The sequence below is a fragment of the Equus przewalskii genome, chromosome 9, assembly GCF_037783145.1.
Source record: "Equus przewalskii isolate Varuska chromosome 9, EquPr2, whole genome shotgun sequence".
Lineage (NCBI taxonomy): Eukaryota > Metazoa > Chordata > Mammalia > Perissodactyla > Equidae > Equus > Equus przewalskii.
Window position 1 is genome coordinate 68490778 of NC_091839.1, and position 21854 is coordinate 68512631.

At 36.6% G+C, this 21854-nt stretch overlaps 1 protein-coding gene across 10 annotated transcripts in view; it reads right to left on the reverse strand.

Moving 5' to 3' along the window:
- Nucleotides 1-21854, reverse strand: part of TBC1D32 (TBC1 domain family member 32) — a 187914-nt gene that overhangs the window by 126524 nt on the left and 39536 nt on the right. For all 10 annotated transcript variants that reach the window (XR_011522049.1, XR_011522050.1, XR_011522048.1 and 7 more), the window contains 5 exons: nucleotides 20703-20793; nucleotides 16383-16523; nucleotides 13748-13837; nucleotides 11341-11483; nucleotides 7719-7846 (listed from right to left, as the gene is read on the reverse strand). Coding sequence is in view for 7 of the 10 variants with exons in the window: in XM_070556904.1 (XP_070413005.1) it covers nucleotides 7719-7846; nucleotides 11341-11483; nucleotides 13748-13837; nucleotides 16383-16523; nucleotides 20703-20793 (593 nt within the window). In the remaining 3 variants the exon portion in view is untranslated. The remainder of the gene's footprint in view (nucleotides 1-7718; nucleotides 7847-11340; nucleotides 11484-13747; nucleotides 13838-16382; nucleotides 16524-20702; nucleotides 20794-21854) is intronic.

Below are 21854 nucleotides of genomic sequence, written 5' to 3' on the forward strand. Positions count from 1 at the left end.
AGAGACGGACTGGAACAGATGTTAGCTTAGGGCTAATCTTCTTCAACCTTGGCAATGGATGTTAGCTCAGGGCAAAGCTTCCTCACCAAAAAAAAAAAAGAAAAAAAAGAATAGGATGCTATAGCAAGAATGTGCTCTTCTAAAAAGAAGAATACAACTTCAGAAATGAAAATCTCAATTTCAACAGAAGGACTGAAAAATACAGTTGAGGATTTCCTAGAAAATGAAAAAAAAAAAGGCAAGGCATAGAAAATAGAACAGATAAGGAAGTCTAAATCCAAATAATACGAGTTTAAGAGAAAAAAGAAATAATCCAGCTATCTTCCCTAAATGGAAAGACATAAATCTTCAAATTAAAAATGTACATCGAGTAGATAAAAGTAGAACTTCATCAAGAGATATCATCATAAAATTTCAAACAGTAATAGCCAAGAGAAGATTGAAAAGCTTCCAGAAGGAGGGGAAAAATATAAAGCTACCCCATAATGAGGATAAAGGTTGTTAGCAGCATAAAAGCTATGTGCCAGACCAAGGCAGCAACTGGTCCTGAATAAAATAGGTCAGAAGGCTTTAAAAAAAAAGTCTTCCATAAAATTAAATTGATAGAATTTGTCTAGTATTTGAATATATTGAGAGAAGACAATTAATTAGGAAAGACCACGTGGATGATATAGCAATGCAGTGAAATTTAAGTACATTAAAAATTATGCCAACAAACCAAAGAAAGAGAATTATTAATTCCAGAGAAAACAAGGAGTTGTAAAAGAAAAGAAAAGTAATCACATGGCTAGGCCATGAAGATTGTTCTTAAGATGGATACAGTATGACTCTAGCCAAGGCTATTATTCACTGTATTGCACTGATGTGGGGGAGACCAGTGTGTGTATTTTGGGGGGCATGCGGAAAGAGAGATGAATCAATGGATGATGCCTTAAACTAAAAATCAGGAAGTATTATAAGCACATGGTTTAATGATACAGAAGTAAACTCTAAAGGAAACATCAATGGCAGCTGAAAGTACTTACCTCTGAAGAACAAGAAAGAAACTGCTGTTTTTTACAATAAGCCTTGCAAGTTTACTGTGTGCATATATAAATCTGAGCAGATGAAAAAAATCAAACTAAAAAATGGATAAATGATATGGAAAGGAACACTACTATCACAAAATGGAAATAGCCAATAACCATGTCTCCATAGGAGCAATGAGATGCTAAAACTCAACAAGAGTCAGGTCAATATGTATGAAAACAAGATTTCTCACCCATTAGGTTGCCAAAACAATGTCAAATCTACTATATAGTCCTGACAAGAATATGTAAAGGGCACTCCATGCTTCTCATACCCTGCCAGCAAGAAGGTAAAATCCTACAACACTGGAAAATAATCTGGCAGTATCTATGAAATGTAAAATATCCACGCCCCTCTGACTCAGCAATACCTTTTTTAGGACTACCTACTGAAATAAAAAACGCTAGTATATAAGATATTTCATGAAGAAGACATAAAATATTTTATTTTTCCTATTACTAAGTGACCTAATTGATAAGTTTCCTCAAAGTGATAATTGCAAAAAATATTTGGTGATTAAAGCTTAAGGAAAAGTGAAATGAAAGACAGCAGTGTTATGAGGGACAGGAGGGAAGAACTGGGAATAATCTTAGAAGGTTCTTGCACTATCTGTTAAGTGGTGTACTGTTATAGGAAAGAGGACTTCATGCCAGTAATTATGACTAATGAAGTTTTAAATATTACAAACTTAAGGGCAACCACTAAGAAGAGTAAAAAGAAGTATAATTGATATGCTAAGAGAGGAGAAAAAAATGGAATTATATAAAACGCTCAACTAAAACCAGGGAAGGAGGACACGTGTCCACACACATCTGCGTCCCACTGCTCCTGAGAACTCAGTAAAATAACACTACAGGTGCACAAAAGGGAAAACTCCTAAACAGTGGCAAGAATGGGAAGAGAGAGAGGTTTTAAAGACTGCTGGGGAAAGGGCAGACAGGGAGAGAGCAGCTCCAGATCACACCGGCAGGGAACCCACAGTGTGAATGCCCTGCCTGGGCCACAGAGCAGGAGAGCCCACGGCAAGGCTCTGGGCTCAGAGTCAGCAAGGGCAGCGGGGCCCAAGGTGAGGAGGGGTCTGTGGTCTGCCACTGCCGCAACTCACACTCACCTCAGGAGCATGAGCAGCTTTTATCCCAGGGCAAAACTCTGAACAAATACTGAGGGCAAGTAAAGGCTTCTCCAGAGGGAGAAAGGAACATCCAAGATAAAAGCCTTCTTTATTCTGGCATCTGGAATGTCCCCAATATGATAGGAAACTCCCAGCAATTCACTTGTTCTCAGAAAAGCTGCTCATCAACTCACCATATTGGTCCACACAGAGCTGCCAATCAGAATCCTGTTCAGGAAAGGTCTAGCTGGAAACTCTCCAACTTAAAAAAATAAATGGAAGAGCCATCATCTACATCTATTTTGTCTTAAATATGGACAGAACCAGCAACATGAAAAGATCAAATTACACAGAAAAGCTGATCTGAGAGGAAAGGGGAGAACTCAGAGAAGAGAAGAGAACAGCTCACTACTAGGCGCAAAGGGATTTGGAAAGATATCACAGCCATTAAGCAAGAACAGAAGACCAAGTAAGCTGATTACTCATGGCAGATTAAACCACATGTTTATCTCAGCGCCCTCCCATCAAGCCCCAGAAAAATAGGGATCAAGAAATCAAGAGATGTAAACCCACAATGAAAAAAAGGAAAAGAAACAAGAACAGCCAAAAGATGTCAGCAGTGACTCAAAAGAGGGAAAGCAGCAAGACACATGGTAACTGAGGAGCAGCTCAGGAGAAGCGGAGCTGCAGAACTCAGCAGCAGCAGGCACAGCCCAAGCCCAGAGGTCTGAGGCACCACGGAGAGCCAAGGACAGGAGGTAGGTGGGGCTGAAAACCAGTGGAGTGGTCTAAGGTCTTCCAGCCTATAGCCCCTTCCCAATCCTAGTAGAAGACTGGAGGTTTACTCTCTAGAGAGGTGAATATCATTGCCAGTAGCCAGAGTTAGTGTTTTTTAATTTTTAAATTTACAGCTCAGTTTGGTCACACTAGCCATACTTCAAGTGCTCAACAGCAGCAAGTGGCTAGTGGCAACCTTACTGAATGGTGCAGATCCAGAACATTCCATCACTGCATAAAGCTCTACTGGACAGAGCTGTTCTGGAGAGGGTAAGCCTAAAAGGCTAAGAGCTGGAAACCAGGTGCCGGTGAGGACAGCCACATAGTGCCTGACTAGACAAGGAGTCAGAGGGGTGGAAGTCAGCATTCTGGACCAGGATGGCCCCTCCTGCACTGGGTGACAGGATCTGGCAGCCAGGCATGTGCTCCCCAGCAGGAAAACCCAGTCCATTTGACCATTTGACAAGTTTGAAAAATACCAAACTAAGGACAAGAGCTCTTGGAAAATAAAAACGATTGTCAAAATAAATTCAAGAACATCCTCTATGTGCAAAACAAAGAGACTGAAACAGAGAACTATGAGGGAAAAGCTAAGGTACCCAGAGGACCACTCAGGGAAATTCAACCTCCAAGTCACAGGCGCACCAGAAAGAGAACGCAGAAACAGAAAAACGATCAAACACAAAACAGAAGCAGTCCCTCATGTCAAAGGATGCAAGTCTTCAGCCTAATGTTGTCCAGCTAACACCTAAGAAAATAAAAAAAGGCCTAGAGCAAGTCACACCCTCATGAAACATCAGGTCCTAGAAACTTTCAGAGGCAAAACAAAATTCCTGAAAAAGAAGAAACTCAGACATCAGACTTGGCGATAGTGGAGCAGGAAGACAATGTAACCAGGTCTTCAGTCTCCATTCAGCCAAGCCATCAACCAAGTAAGAAAATTATTTATTCTACCTGAGATAGGTGGGAGTTCAGAAGCTTACCTTCTACAAAACTTAGGTTAGGTACTTGAAGAAAACACCATGCCCAGCACTCAGCCTACTCTTTATAAGACACATGTGTGCACACTAAAAGCTGACCCTTGCGTTACCATTGTGAGGCGCAGTTTAAAGTTTCAACAGCCCTGTGTGGCAGGCAGTGCTGACTATCCCTAATTCACAGGTGAGGAGACTCAGTCACCGAGAAGCACATGACTGCGTGGTGGAGCTGGGATGCGAACCCAAGTGGTCTGAACCAGGGCTCAGGCACCTAACCTCACTCCATGCTGATGCTCAACTTAGTTACTATTCTACCTTCCTCCTTCCTGTTCACTGCCAGGAGTCTGTGTTACTTTCGTAGGTAGAAAAAATAAAATTTTAATCAGTGTGAAATCGGTCAAAAATAAAGAAAATAAGAAAAGAAAGTCACCCCCCCATACTAAATTAAAGCTAAGGAAATCCAAGCCTCAAAGTCTCCATCTATATAATAGAGATGACCACAAAGGCCCTCTCTTTAGCTGCGGTGAGGATTAAATGGTGAGCCACGTAAAGACCTTGGTCCTGTGTGAATATTGTCAGAAAGACAAAATGTTCCCAGATGTAAACAGACTAAAACACACACATGATGAAAAAAATAAATAAATAACAGAAAGCAGAAAAAGAGTGGATCAACAGAAAAAGGAAAGAACAAGGGCAAAAATGGAAAACAGTAACAAATATGATACATATTAATCCCCTATATCAATAGTCATTCTAAATGTCAACAATCTAAAAATATCACTTAAAAGACAGACCATCAGAGTAGATTAAAAAAAAACACAAGACCCAACTACATGTTGTCTATACAAGCCAACTTTACATATAAGAACAAAGACAGATTAAAAGTAAAGGGATGGGGAAAGATACACCACGCTGAAAATCAAAAGAAAGCTGCAGTAGCTATATTAATTTCAGACAGAGCAGAATTCACAGCAAGAAAAATTATCAAAGAGGGGCATTACATAATGATAAAGGGATCAATTTTCCAGAAGACATGATAATCCTTAATTTGTATGCACCTCACAGCTCAAAATATGTGAAGCAAAAACTGACAGAACTGTAAGGAGAAATAGATAACTGACCAATATAGTTAGAGATTAACACTCCTCTGTCAGTAACTGACACATCCAGCATGAAGATAGTCAGTAAGGACACAGGTGAACTGAGCAACACCATTAACCAACGGGATATAGTTGACATCTATAGAACACTTCATCCAACAACAGTGGAATATACCTTTTTCTCAAACTCACACAGATCATTCACCAAGACAGACCACATTCTGGGTCATAAAACACACCTTAAAGTGAAAAGAATATAAATCATACAAAATATGCTCTCAGACTTATAAACAACACATAGGTCAAAAAAGACTCCCGAGAAGTTTAAAAATATTTTGAACTAAATGAAAATGAAAATACAACTTGTCAATATCCGTGGGATGCAGCAAAAATAGTGCTTAGAGGGAAATTTATAGTATTGAATGCATATATTAGAAAGAAGAAAGACCTAAAGATCAATAATCTAAACTTCCACCAGAGAAAACTAGACAAAGTACAAACTAATTCCAAAGGAAGCAAAAAATACAAACCAGAACAGAAATCAATGAAATTAGAAGCAGGAAATCAATAGAGAAAAAAAGAAACCAAAAGCTACTCTCTTTAAAAGATCAATAAAATTGATAAGCCTCTAGCCAGGTTAAAGGAAAAGAAGAGAAGACACACATTATTAATACTATCAGAAATGAAAGAGGGGTCATCACTACTGATCTCATGGACAGTAAAGGAGTATTAAAGGAATATTATGAACAATCTATGCCCATAAACTTGATAACCTAGATAAGTGGATCAATTCCTTGAAAGTTACAATCTGCCAAAACTCACACAAGAAGAAATAAACAATTTGAATAAGCCCATATACATTAAATATGAGCCAATAATTATCGATCTTCCAAAACAGAAAACAACAGGCACAAATAGGATCACTGGTGAATTCTATCAAACATTTAAGGAAGAAACTGTACCAATTCTCTACAATCTCTTCCAGAAGACAGAAGCAGAGCCAATACTTCCTAATTCATTATGAGGCCAGGATTACAACATCAAGACCAGACACAGATATTACAAAACTACAGACAGACACCTCTCATGAACATATACACAAAAATTCTCAACAAATATTAGCAAATCAAATCCAACAATGTATAAAAAGAATTATATACCACAACCAAGTGAGATTTATTCTAGGTATGCAAGTCAGGTTCAATATTTAAAAATCAAGGGGCCGGCCCCGTGGCTGAGTGGTTAAGTTCTCACGCTCCGCTGCAGGCCGCCCAGTGTTTCGTCGGTTCGAATCCTGTGTGCGGACATGGCAACGCTCATCGAACCACGCTGAGGAGCCATCCAACATGCCACAACTAGAAGGACCCACAACTAAGAATATACAACCATGTACCAGGGGGCTTTGGGGAAAAAAAGGAAAAAAATAAAATCTTTAAAAAAAAAAAAATCAATTAACTTAATCCATCAGATCAACAGGATAAAGAAAAGAACCCTTACTGTGGCATTACTTATGGAGGCAAAATCCTAGACATAATGTGATATCCATCAACAGGTGGAAAGTTTGAAAATTACAGTAATGCCAAATCAAAAAGTATTATGGAGCTATTAAAAATAATGTCTCATTCCATATTCACCTAGGAAGATGCTCATGGTTACACAAAAAAGAAAACTGCAGAGTAACAAACATGATACCATTTTGTGAAGAAGAAATAAAAATTCTATGAATATGAATAAGTTTCAAGTGCAGAGAAAGTCTAGAAGTAGAACCAAAATGTTACCTCTGGTTAAGCCAGGAGATGGAACTGAGTGGGAGTAGAGAAGGAAGATGAGAAAGTAGTTAGCTTTTCCTTTGTGCATTTTTGTATGGTTTGACTTGAATCAATCATGTGTGGCTTTAGAAGTTTGAAGAGGAGTCTGAGGGAGCAAAAAGATCCCATCTAGAGTGAACTCGCCTATTCTTGTTTTGAAATTACAGACATCAAGGTCTACTCTGCCTGCATTGTCCATAATCTTGATTACTCCTTCAACTTTCTGAAGATCATCTAATATATTGGGGGATGGTCAGAAAATCTAACCGTACCTAGAATAGTTATCCAGATTTTCATCAACATATAGCATGATATTTTGGAAACTGTGAATCAGATTGAGAAAATACAGTAGACTCCCCCTTATCTGTGCTTTCACTTTCTGAGGTTTCAGTTACCCACGGTCAACCGCAGTCTGAAAATATTAAATGGAAAATTCCAGAAACAATTCATAAGTTTAAGTTGCTGCATCATTCTGAGTAGAATTATGAAATCTCATGCTGTGCCATCCCATCCTGCCCAGAATGTGAATTAACCCTCTGTCCAGTCTATCCATGTTGTATACGCTACCCTGTTAGTCACTTAGTAATTGTCTCAGTCATCAGATCGACTGCCACGGTATTGCAGTGCTTGTATTCAAGTAACCCTTGTTTTACTTACTAATGGTCCCAAAGCACCATTCATCTCTTACTGCGCCTAACTTACAAATTAAACTTTATCATAGGTTTGCATGTATAGGAAAAGACATAGTATATATAAGTATTAGTAATATCTGCATTTTCAAGCATACACTGGGGGTCTTGGAATGTACCCCCAGCAGATAAGGAGGGACTACTGTATGGTAAAAATTCCATAAATTATTTAAAACATAAACACATACCTTTTTTCTTCAGAAGAGTTCATATTTTCTCCATAAAGAAGTAAGATAAGTCCTTCTTCTACAGACGCAATTCTTGCCAAAATATCAGCTATGTGAATTAATGCTGTTTCAGAGCAATTTGGAACAGCCTATACATTAAAAATATAACAAAATAATTGTATGACAGGCTAACATATCACAGACTAAAATTCAAAGGTGGTAGTGTAGTCTAATAAAGTTATATTACCACAACAAAAAGAAAGTTAATGATTGTTTGGCTGTGAAATAATATGTCTGAATTAAATGTGTCATTATATTCTCTTACTAGCACAGTTGATGAGGCAAACACATACAGACTTTTTACCTAAGCCAGTTATTGTTTATCAAGACAGTTGGAGGAATTGCTACTTCTATTATGGATTTATATATAATTCTGATTGACAAATGCAGTAGCTCCTTTATTTCCACTTTGCCTTTACTTCCAACACACTGGCTTCTTGTATATCCAGTCTAATTTTATTATACATGCGTATCTAACATACTACCATCCTTCTAAGGGTTAGCATCACTTCCTGCAACTGAACTGGTCATGAATTGTAGGTCTGACTAAAGAAAGCCATTTCATAGGCCAACCAATAGCCAATGATGTCACATAATTAGAAAACATAGACTAAACCAATTATATTTCATCACTTTTGACTTTCAATGGAAGTAGTAAAAATATCCTTGCCAGTGTATGACAAATTAGTACAAAGCAAATACTAAAAACTAGAGTCAAGTTAATGCTGGAGCCACATAGAAGCCTAAATTTACTAAAGTTCCTGTTTTTTTCTGGGGCTTATTTATTTACCTGTACCTGCATAGATGCCAATGCACATATTCTCTATAATAAATTTGAGTATCTATACATTGCAACCAATAAATTCCAATAAATTCAGTGGGTTAGCTTAACTAATGATAAGCCAAGTACATTCACCTGAAAAAGTCCTAACTCTATCAGACGGTCCATCACTTGCAGACTAAATGTCTCTCTTAAAACAACTTCTCTGCCTAGAATACTTTCCTTCCTTCACACATACACACAAAATTATTTTTTAACTTTCTGCTCTTTATTTTCAATTTTTTATTTGTTTAATAGTCTGCCTTTCCTATTAGAGTAGCTCCTCAAAAGCAATGAATATGTCTTTGTCACGTCTATATTTCAAGTACCCAGCAGTCAATGATACAGTAGTGGCTCAGTGGGTGAGGCTGAATGTCTTAAGTCAAATACTGAATGTCTATTATGTGCCAGAGGGCTCTTCTTCACTCTCAAGAATAATTCCAGCATAATACACAGACAATTACACAAATACATAGCATGGGAATATAGAGAAAGAAACACCTAACCTTGTCAGGAAGAACTGGGAGAAAATTTCAGAGATAAAATAAACTATGGTCTGAAGACAGGAATTTTTCATGTAGACCAAGTTTAAGACTTTCTAGGACGGGGGAAAAGTGTACAAACATAGTGAAATATCAAACTTGTTTAGAAAATGCAAATGAGCTATTATAACTGGAATATATGGAAATAAAATAGGTAGGACACAAAAAAACAGAAAACTTGGTAAAAATCTAGCTAAAAAGTTTGAAATTTATCTAGCAAGCAACAAGCAGGAAAGCATTGTTACAGTCTTAGTGGCAATATAGGGGATCGGCTAGAAAGGTGAAAGACTGGAAAAAAAACAAATAAGGAAATTATTTCAATATTCCAAGCAAGGAATTATCACAGCTTAAATGAAAGCAGTAGCAGTGAGGATAAAGAGAAATATACAGATTTTAGAGATACGAAGGAAAACAAATCTATAGATCTTCATGACAAATTGAATGAAGAGACTGAGGAAGGAGTCCAGATTTACAGCAGTCCTACTCACCACAAAGGGAAATGCGAGTAAGCCTGAAGAAGCGAAGCAGAGGCAGAAAAATGTACTACTGTTTTGAAAATGTCGAGTTTGACTTGCTCACGGAATAACTCCAAAAAGTGTTCAGCAGGCAGCTAAAGACAAATCTGAAGCTGAAGAGTTCTAAATTTAGAACTCTATATCTAATCCATGGGACTGGAAAAGATCATCTGGGAAAAGTGTACTGACAGAAAAGAAAGGGAACCAGGTCCCGAATCACTGAAGACAGCAGGGACGTGGAAGGAAGCCCTCAGACGTAACAAAAGGGTTAGAAAGGGAGGGAAAAAAAATAGAATGACTTTAGGAAAGCCAAGTAAATATAACTTCAGAAGTTGTCTACTGCGTTAACAATCAGGCAAATAATAGGAGGAAAAGTGATCCCTAGTTAGATATTTAGGAAGTTATGGATAACAGCAATCAAAGCAGCAGCAGTGATGTGGTGGAGGCAGGATCCTAATGGACTGATTTGAAAACTTATTGGGAAGAGAGGGAGCCAAGACAACAACGGCAGCCTTCCATAATTAAAAGTTTATCGTTAAAAAGACCAGATATTAGGTGGTAGCTAAAGATGTGCATTGGGTAAGAGCTTCTGCCATCCCAACTATGAGACAGACTCAGACTCATTTATAGGTAAAGGAAAGATGCCAAAAGAAAATAAAAAGTTACAGATATGAGAAAGCACAGACACAAATAACAGCTATGGTACCAGAACCAAGAGCATGTTCCTCAAGCTCTGATATATGGTCTGTATTTTACGATACTATTTATTTTATGGCATTCTATTATATTAAGCTATATTATGAATTCTGTTTCTTCTCTGCTTATTTTGCCTCCCCAAGGTTGATTGTAAGATCAAAGTAATTCATAATATCACCTTAGTTTCCCAGAATTCCATACTTTGTACCACATTCACATAAATGCTTAATGTTTTTTGAATGAGCAATGAATAACGAATACATGGATGGGTGAGCAGTTGCATGGCCCATTGAGGGGGGGCACAGGAGGGAGATGAAACCAATAAAACACTACAAAACATAGACACGGAAAGGCAAAAACCTTTAGCCTATTGAAGCTTTCAGTCATTCCACAGAAGCTTAACTTATAGAAGTGAAGGGATATACTGGACAGACCACAATACTAGGAGTGGTACCAACTCTGCCACCTGTTAAATGTCTGACCTTGAGCAAGTCACTTTCAGCCTCAGTTGTGAGGATTAAATTACATAATATAAGGAGATATACTGTACAAACCATAAAGAGACACGCATATTTCAGAACTGGGATGCTCATAAGCTTTTTTTCTAAAGTAATACTGGTTCTTCATATAAATCAGAACTGGCTCTTCAGAAAAATAATCATCTTTCCAAAGGCTATAAATTTGCCAATAAAACAAATAAAACATTCACAAGATCTATTAGATTTGCAAGACAAGCTTCTTAATAACTTCTCAGTCTTTATAACCATCAGATCTAAGCCTGACTAGAAAACATTTTAAGATGTCATATGTACTTTTTCCCCCACCTTATAACTAATCAATCAACTGACTGCATAAACTGATTTAATAAATAAAAATCTATGTCAGCATAAAATACATTCATATATGGAAGACGGTGTAACAGTTCAAATATATTGAATTTAGAAATAATGTCCCATTGAATATTCACTAATACCCAGTTAAGAGACTCTTTCTTTCTAGCAAGTACCAACCTTAGTTCGTTTCATTAAAGCATAAATAGGTTGAAGAAGTGCCTCAATCACACTGCTGCTATATAAGCATTCAATAGCACATTCTTTTTGATCACAGAGTATCCGCAGAATTTCAGTAACCACAGATGCAGGAGAGTAATTCTCTGACAAACAAGAAGTATTTCTAAAAATTAAAACTTTAAACATTAATTACTTTTAATGTAGCTTTTATTTATGGGTTAACTATTGCTGTTCCAAAATGTTCAACATCAAGGTTAAATAGTTTTTAAAAACTCACACAATTCAATGCCCAAAGGATGATGTATGACCAAATTATAAACTGAAACTTAAGGGGATATCAATTAGCTTACCATATCTTCAAGATAATGAAAGGTGAGGAAATGACAAATACGAACGCCAAAGACAACAACATAAGAGCATTCTCTGTTTGACACTAAATCATTGCTTGACATTGAGGATTGGGTTTGAAGCAAACCTGTAACTTTTCTCCCAGCAAACACTTACTTGGATTCACTTTTATTCTTTTGCTTAAAAAAAATGTATTCAGGTGTTGAGCCAGGTAGAAAATTAGAGTAAGACAAAATGATGGCCAAAAAGGCGGCAGAGGGGAGGAGAGACTTTCTTGGAGACTAGTATACTCCTTGTGTTACCATAAAACCAGTGAAATGAAGGAGTATTTTTAAGATTTTCTTTTAAAATATACACAGGAAAACATAAATACACATAAATATAACACAGGGAACAGTCACTAAAATGAGTGTGATATTTTTTGTTTTATAAATTAATGTATTTTCAGATTATCTGACCTCCTAATATAGTCACAAAATAGTGTTTTGCATGAGAACTAAAGAACTAAAAGTTAGCAGTGTAAGGCTGTCTTAGTAAGACACAATACTAAAAGTAACACCAAAATTCTTAATTTATATTACAATATTCTATACTCCACGAACGTACTAAGACTTCAAGTTAATACTTGACAAAAAGAAAAGAGAAAGAAAGTTAAGTGATTTTGTCAACCAGCTCCAGATGAGAAACCCTGTTTGCAATGAGAGATATAATATTGATGCACATATGGCCATTCATTCATCTAATTATCCACTATTTTTGAGCGCCTATTATGCGACAGTCACTGTGCTAGGCACTACAGACAGAAGACAGACAAACCAAAAAACAGTCCACTAGATAGTAAACCAAGACATTAACAAGTAATTGTAACAAAGAAGGAAAATTTTTATCTTGAAGGAAGCACAGTCTGTCGTAGGAGCATATAGCAGGGGGGCCTTACCTAGCACTTGACACATGTAAATGCCGTAAAGGCAGAAAGAAGTCTAAGAGCCATTGTTAGGACTAACAAGCTATTATAATTGCACAGATAAAACCTACCAGTTTTGTTTCTTCTTTTTTATAGATGTATTATAGCACTAATATACAGCCCAAACCTTTTTTTTTTTAAGATTGGCACCTGAGCTAACATCTGTCGTCAATCTTCTTTTTTGTTTTATTTCTTTCTTCTTCTCCCCAAATCCCCCTGGTACATAGTTGTATATTCTAGTTGTAGGTCCTTCTGGTTGTGCTATGTGGGACGCTGCCTCGGCATGACTTGATGAGTGGTGCCATGTCTGCGTCCAGGATCGAAACTGGTGAAACCCCAGAGACCCCAAAGAAGAGTGCATGAACATAACCACTCAGCCAAGGGGCCAGCCCTCCAAACCATTTTTTTCTTTGATTCACTTGAGTTTCTCTTGGAATCTATGCCAGCATTTCTAGGGTAACTTCCAGGTTTAGAACACTGTGAGTCTATGATTTACGGGGGGTGTTTTGTTATTAGAGTGTTTTACTTTGGAAATTTTCATTGATATTTCAAAGAAAAAAATATAAGTTATCCTTTAAATGTTAATATTTTAACATACTTTTTATAAGCCAGTCAATAGCTAAAGACTAAAAGGCATTTTACTGAAAAACATGGAGTTTGGGGTTTTTTTTATTTATCCTTTAATAATAGAAGATCCTGAAATTCTGCATATGAGCTGAAATAAGCAAGCTGATCACAACATCCAGGAAAGTACAAAGGATAGAAAATAGAAAGAAAGAATACATTAGTACCTATCAATCAAACTTCCCTTAATATCATTTCTTAAGAACATCTTGATGTTAATAAAGAACATTAATATTCTCAGCAAAATTGGTTCTAAATAAAAAGGTAGTAGATAAGGAACATCTTAAAACATCAGTGAACAAAATTAAATTTCATGGTTTACTTCCAGGACCAATGTAATTTGTTATGAATAAGACTGCATCTTATGAAACCTCTTTACTAAACTAGGTCACTCAAAACATCTAAACAATAGAAAACATCTAAAAATATTTAAATATTCTATTTCTCTATTTAAAGCAGAAGCAGAATTACCTAAATGTGCTGCTGTCATCTTTGGAGAAGTCGGTGAGTAATAGATAAGTTGGGTAAACAGAACCAGAAGATCTGTAACGGATATTGAATCTACAAAAAGGAAAAAGGAAAAAAGATTATTTTCTAGCACACTCTTACAACTTAGAAAGATTTAACTGAGAGTCCATCCTCCTATTCTGAGTTTTCACAGAGACTGTAGCACAATCAGGGAGAAGGGGGCCCTAATCCAAGACAGAAGACTCCAGAAGAACAAATTAGGCATGGTAAGTCAAAAGATGGCAAGGCAAGTGATGCAGTAGGTGTTATGTGAAGGTGCAGTTTTACCATTTATGTTGGACCAGTCACTTACCATAAACCCACCGTAGGAAGATCTGTGAATCTGACCAGGACTGTTTAAGTTTATTCTATTAGTAGCAATAAAATTCAGTTTAATGTGTTTGTCCAGCTAACTTATCTGTATAGCACGACAGAAAAGGGGTCAGCAAACTTTTTTTGGACCAAATAGTAAATACTTTAGGTTTGTGGCCAAACAATTTCTGTCACAAACACTGAGTTCTGATGTAGCACTAAAGTAGCCATAGATGATATGCAAATGAACGAGCATGGCTGTTTTCCAATAAGACTGTGTATATCAAAATTTGAATTTTATATAGTTCACATCATAAAATATTCTTTCTTTAATTTTTCCAATAATTTAAGGATATAAAAAACATTCTTAGCTCACAAGCCATACAAAACAGTATACTCAGTTTGGCCCATGGGGTATAGTTTACCAACCCCTGCTACAGCATCCTCACATAAAGATTCTGGTGAAAGCACATGGGACATTTAAGGTAAATATTCACGAACACTAATAGAGCAGAACAGATCTCTCAACTATGAGTTTTGAGATGACCTGTGACATTTCATAGGCCGAGACATAAATGTTAGAAGTCAATGTAAAGTGCTACATTACAGATAATAGACATATAAACTTCAGTGGAATATCTGCAACAACATCACAATATATATTAATCTTTCTATTTCTGTAAAGTTTAACAATATCCTATAAAATGGCAGCTCTTTTTTTGAAATCACTTCTCTGCTGAGTGCCCATTATGCCTGAATTATGCTAGCAAGGGAAATACAAGAGAAGTACATAAAACAGTTTCTTTTTTCAAGGAGCTCACAATTAGCCTATCTGAGAAGAAAAGATTTAAGAAAAATAACTAGGGAATAGTAGAAAAAAAGTGTTCAAAATGAAGATACTCTATAACAGGATTGGCAAACTATAGCCATTCTGGCATAATTTTGTAAGGCTTGCAAGCTAAGAATTTTTTTCTTTTTTTATATTTTTAAAAGGTGTCTAAAATGTACCAGGGGTCCCCAATGCCATGTCCAGATATAATGATTAACTAGGAAGACTCACAGGATTCAATATATAGTTGTACTCCCAAAAGGACACAAGGCACATCAAAGGAAAAAGTGCACAGGGTGAAGTCCAAGCAAACAAGGTACAAGCGTCCAAGGGTCCTCTCGCAGTGCAGTCACACAGAATACACTTAATTCTTCCAGCAACAAGTTGTGACAACACGTGAAATGTTGTCTACCAAGGAAGTTCATTAAGAGACTTAGTGCCTAATGTTTTTATTGAGGGCCGATCACATAAGCACCGAGCACATACCAGGGTTCCAGACTACCAGAAGGAAAGCAGATATTCAGCACAAACCACACTGTGTGTACAAACAGTTTAGGCACAGTGAGCCAGTCTTATCAGTTCTGGGAATAGTGAGAAATCCAAGTTCCCAGCTGCCAGCGAAGGTCTATCCTTGCAAACAGGTCTTCTGAGGATAGCATTCTCAGGCCTGCTGTGATAAGTCGTTTTTGCACATGAGCACATACACATATATACACATACACTCACACACACACACACACACAGAATATGCAACTAAGATAGTATGTGCCCAACAAAACCCAAAATATTTACTACCTGGCATTTTACAGAAAAAGCTTGTTGATCTCTCTATATTTCTAGTATAGACAAAGCTTTAAGGGAGGTAAGGAAGATAACTAATAGCATGTGCTGAAGTGTGACAGGGGAAAACTTTAAAAATGGGACTTAGGGTAACATATCAACATAGTAACACATCAAATGGTACAGCACTTTGCAGTTTATAAAAGAGTATTCTCAACCCTCATCTCTGCAATCATCACAAAATTCTGTGAGCCCAGCACCACTGATACTATTATTCCATTTTTACAGGTAAAGAACTCCATTTAACCATTTAACCATTTAACAATGGTTAAAAGATTTGCCGAAAAAGTCACAGCTACTTTATAGGGGAAAGAGAACTTAACCAGGGACTTCTAGTTCTGAATCCAGGTCATTCAGTATGTCTAGGATTTGGAAAGGCAGAGAGAAATAAGGAAAGCATTAAAGGCTAGATGAAAAGAAAAAACGATACATGTAGAAAGAAGCACAGACTGAAAAAGAAAAAACGTAGCACTTCAAGGTGTATAAGCCATCAACAGATTAAAAGGTATATCGCTAACTACCCTAGAAGAGACCATGCAAAATCTCCAGGTTTTAATAATCCATGGCATATAAATCCTACCATATCTGAACACATTCATTTCTCCTAATTGCACTTACCTTTTCTATTCTTCAGCTTTATAGGAAATAGCTTTCTGCCTTGTGTGTAGATCAATAATCTTCCTAAAAGGCACAGCGAGTGAATGAAATAAATATATTGTAATTCTTGTCCTGAGTAGTAGAAAGTTTTCTGTTTGTTTCCTTAAAAGAGAAGACAATTACATTTATTTTAATGCCATTGTATTTTATAGTACCTGTCTTCATTCCCTTCTGAACATTAAACAAGATTGCAGTCTATAATGGAAACACTGTTGGTATACATAAAAAAAATTATTCTCTTTATTGTTTCCTAAGACCCTATAACACCTAAATCTCTGGGAAAAAGCATTCATCACAAAATTTAAGAAACTTAGAAAAGTGTAATACGCATACAGTGTTCATTCTAAAACAAATATCTAAGATTGTCAGAGTTATCATCTGTCATCAAGTGGGACTTAAGAGTAAGTTAAGAGGATTGCTGGGAAGATGGCAGAGTAGGAGGACTCTGATTCACCTCCGCAAACAGACAAAACAAACCCACTACCCTCGGAACAATTACCCAGACCTAAGGACAAATTATTTTCGAATGCACATGGAACATTCTTCAGGACAGACCATATATTAGGCCAAAAGACAAGTCTCAATAAATTTAAGGAAATTAAAATAATACCAAGCATCTTTTCCGACAACAATGGTATGGAACTGGAAATCAACTAGAAGAAGAAAACAGGAAAAACCACAAATATGTGGAGATTAAGCAAATTGCTACTGAATAAGGACTGGGTCAATGAAGACATCAAAGGAGAAATCAAAAAATACCTGGAGACAAATGAAAATACGACATGTCAAAATTTACAGGATACAGCAAAAGCAATACAAAGAGGGAAATTTATAGCAATACAGGCCTACCTCAACAAACAAGAAAAATCGCAAATAAACAATCTGCTAGTGCACCTAAAGGAAGTAGAAAAAGAACAAAGCCAAAAATCAGCAGAAGGAAGGAAATAATAAAAATCAGAGCAGAAATAAATGAAATAGAGACTAAAAAAAATAGAAGAATAATCAATGAAACTAAGAGCTGGTTCTTTGAAGATAAAAAGATTGACAAACCTTTAGCTAGAGTCACCAATAAAAAAAGAGAGAGGCCTCAAATAAAATAAAATCAGAAACTAAAAGAGGAGAAATTACAATGGACACCTCAGAAATAAAAAGATTATAAGAGAATACTATAAAAAGCTATATGCCCACAAACTGGATAACTTAGAATGGATAAATTCTTAGACTTATACAACCTTCCAAAACTGAATCAAGAAGAAACAAAAAATCTGAATAGACAAATCACCAGTAAGAAGATCGAAAAAGTTATCAAAAATATTAGTCACTGTTTGAGTCTACCAATTAAAAGCCAATACTACAAAAGATCATATTAACCATGTTAGCAAAAGAAATTAGGGTCTCTAAAATATAGATACCTTTCAATAAATATCATTTATTCACTCATTCATTCACACCTTCAAGATCTATTGAGTAGCCTTTTTATACAAGACCCTGAAATATTTGCTGATGTTAAAAACCATGAACCTGGGATTCCAATTAAGAGTAGGGCAAATAGTCTGGTGTAACCAGAGCACGGGGAGGACAAGTGGGAGAGACAAGAGGCTGGGGGGTAGCAGGGGCAGATCACAGAATACTCAGCTGCAGAAGGAATATGGGCTTTATAGTGGCGTCAACTGAGATGATAAAGAGTTTTAAGCAGGAAAGCAACAGTCAAACATGCACGAGGAAAACTGACTCTGATGGCAGCATAAAAGGTGGATGGAAGAGGGTCAAGGTTTGAAGTAAGACTCATTAAAACAATCATGAACAAAAGCATTAGCAAAAAGGATGGAGAAGAACATACAGATAAAAATAAATGTTTAAGGAAATGAAATCAATATGCTTTAGACAGGATTACATCTGGATCATAAAAGAATAAGAAAATTCTCAAGTTGCTAACTCAAATATCTGTTAAATAGTAAATGTTTCGATTTAAGTAATTCTAAAGGAAAAAACAAAAAACAGGTCTGGAAAGAGAAAGTGATTTCCGTCCTTGATACTTTAAATTGAAGTACTCAAGGAGCATCCAGATCGATATGCTAAGTATGATATGAATTCATGGATCTGGAATTCAGGAAAGAGGTATGGACTTAAATATTTCATTTACCATGTATACATAAATATATAATATTTTAAACCCTCAAAGTGAATGGGCTCCCCGAAGAGAAAAGAGGTAGGCTAAGGTGAGAAAAGAGCAAAGGGAAAAACCTCTGAGTACAGCATATAAAGAAAAGAGCCTTGCGGGTGACTAACAAATATTAGATGAGAATGAAGAAATCCAAGAAAAAAATGATACCAAGAAGAAGAGGAGGAAAGGGTCAACAAAGATAGATGCTGTAAAATTAGGACAAAAAAGAGTGGAAGTTGATAATGGCAAGGCCATGGAGCAGTAGAAATAGAAGCCTCATTTCCATGGCTGCAAGAATAGGAGGCAGAGAAACGGGGCCTAGGTGTACACCGAATACTTAGATGAGCTTTTCTCTGAAGGGAAGCAGAGAATAAAGTACATATGAACTTGCTCATTTTCTATAAGAAAGATCCATGAGTAGGTCTAGAGGATGCAGGGGGAGGTACTAACAGAAAGAGACACACAACAAGTGAAACAGTATCCTGGTTCTAAAATAAACAAAACAAAACACAAAAAATACCAGATGGAAGTAGAAGCAAGAACAAACAAAGAGATCAATCCAGAACAAAAGAATACGTCTTCATTGTAGCCTAGAGAAAGGGGATATTGATAAGGGCATATAAACATGCATTTGTATGCACAGATGCAGGACATCTGGGGAATTCCTATCTGGAAAGTTCCATTTTCCTTAGTGAAGTAGGATGCAAGGTCTCCTCTTGAAAGGAAAGTGGGCAAGGGCAAGGCAGGGGGCTTGATGGGACTGGTGAAGGCTTGCAATAACTATTATGGAACATGAAGAAAGGACAGCTAACGGGATTCCAAAACAACACAAGAGAACAGCCAAGGTTAGAGAAATACATATGTGCACTATCAATTTATGTCACACATGCTCTCTGCTCAATTTCCTGAGGACCAGAGAAGATGGAAGACTGAAACGATCGAAGGTCGAGGATCTGTAGGTAGAAAACTGAAAGAGAAAAGAGCAAGAATTCTGAAAGAAATGCCAAAAGACTGCAGGGAAGTACCCGGAGGTCTTCACTAGATGGGGAAGAAACCAAAGCCACAAAGAGCTGGTAGAGAAGTTGGGGGGGGGGGGGGGGGAAGATAGATATAACATTTTAATATTAAGAAATTAGAAAAATTTATGAACTTAAAAATGACATAACTCATATAAACTTATGTATCCTTTTCCTTTTCCTTCTCTTGAAGAATAAGTTCTGGCTTCTGTACTATCTCCTCCACTACAAAACTACCTTTGAAACCTGGTATTGGTCTTTGACCATTTTTCTTGAGTTAGACAAAGAATTTACCCAGTGATAAACAAAGAAAATTATAAGATATCTTCATATTCTCAAAGAACTTACTATTTCATTAGAGAAGTAACATAAAATAACAGAATGATAAAAGATATCAAATTCACATGGCAAGTTGTGTGATGTAGGCAAAAGAGAAATAAAAATTCAGAATTGGCAGAGAAGCCATCCCGAAAAGTTTAAAATAATGCTTATTCTCTCACAACAAATAAGATATATACTAGCATGGGGGATTATGGATAGGGGCAGCAGGAGTAGGAATAACAAAGGTGTACAGGCATGGGTACGGAGAAGAATCTGACTAAGAAAAGAGTCACTTCAACCAATAATTAGAGATGAGATAGGATAGAGAGAATAGGGCCAGATTATGAAACTTCTAGGATATTTTAGCTCAGACTGAGGATAAGCAGAGAGGAATCACGGGGTGGAATGGGGTGTCCAATAATAAAACAGTATTTCATAAAAATTTTCCTCCAACTAAAACATAAAGATGACTGATAGACTAGAGGAGTAAAGAATGAACCGTGCATTATTGCAGTATAACAAACTAGGACATATACCCTAGTATGAACTGAAGAACGGTACACGGTAAGAACCAGGAAGATGATACAGTAATTTCAAATGTAGATCTATCATAAAAAGTCATTACAGTGTGTCTTAAACTTGTGGAAAATATTTTACATTAGCAAAAGTGATCTAATCTACCATGCTACTAACAACTATTTAAAAATAAGTTATTACTAAGCTATTTTTATTAATAAAATTTACCATTTTTAAAAATATGTAACAGAAAATAATACTTACCACAATGCTTTGAATGTCCCAAAAACTCATCAACTTTCATGGTCTCACACAACTCAAAATACTGAACACATTGCTGGACTGCCGCAGTTACCTAATAGATTAATAATTTATTAATTCCAGAAGTTTGCAGCCCACAAGTCCATGTGTTAAAAGAAGTGACTCAAGACTGTAAAAATATGCTGGGAAAATATTCAAGAAAAATATTTAGAATAGTGCCTTTCAAGGCCACTGAAGCTGTCTCCCCAGTTACACTGTAACTATGGTATCATTCTGGGAAACACCAAAAAGTATTTGTGGACCAACAAATATTGTTATAATGTTGGTGCCAATGGACAAAAATAGACGCGACTTTACATTTTATAGCGAAAAATGCAAAAACTCTGGCCATGACTTTGAAAACTCCTGCCAACATCCCCACTTCCTTTGCCTTAGTCTCTTCTTCCTACCTAGCCAGCAAAATAGGAACTGGATCAAGCCTTCATTTCCTTTTCAGATTCTAGAATTGCTGAAAACTGATTTTTTAAAAATCTCATAATGCAAAGAACAGTTACAATAAAAAACAATCTCCAACTTCTACTGTGCCCAGTGTTTCTCCATTCTACCTCCTTCCCCATTCTCCACAAGCAGAGATTTGAAATCTCCCCCTTCTTCTGCACCTACCTATTTCCAGTAGATACCCTCTCATTCGAATTCTCAAATAAAATAGAAGACACCATTGAGATAAGGAGTGTAACTGCTAGATTTGGTAATAAGGAGGTTTCTGGTGACCTTGAAAAGATCAGTTTCAGGGGAGTTTGGGGGATAAAATCAGAATATAAGGAAAAGGAACAGCAACAGAAAAAGCAAAGGCAGCTAGTGTAATTATTTTCAGGAAGGCTGGTTGTGAAAACAAAAAAACAGAGTAAAACATAGAGGTCTTAGAGTCAAGAATGAATTCTTCTTCTTGTTGGAAGGATATGGTCATGCTTAAATGTTACTGGAGGAAGCTAGTAGAGAGGAGGAGTTTGACAAGGAAGGAGAGAAAGAGGAGAGTTGACAGAAGAAAGTGTCCAAGAGCAGGAGGAACTAGGACCTAAAAAGAAGGAAGGATTAAGCTTTAGATGGGGAAAAAGATGAAGGGTGTGCAAGTTCATAATTGTGGTGTCAAGGAAT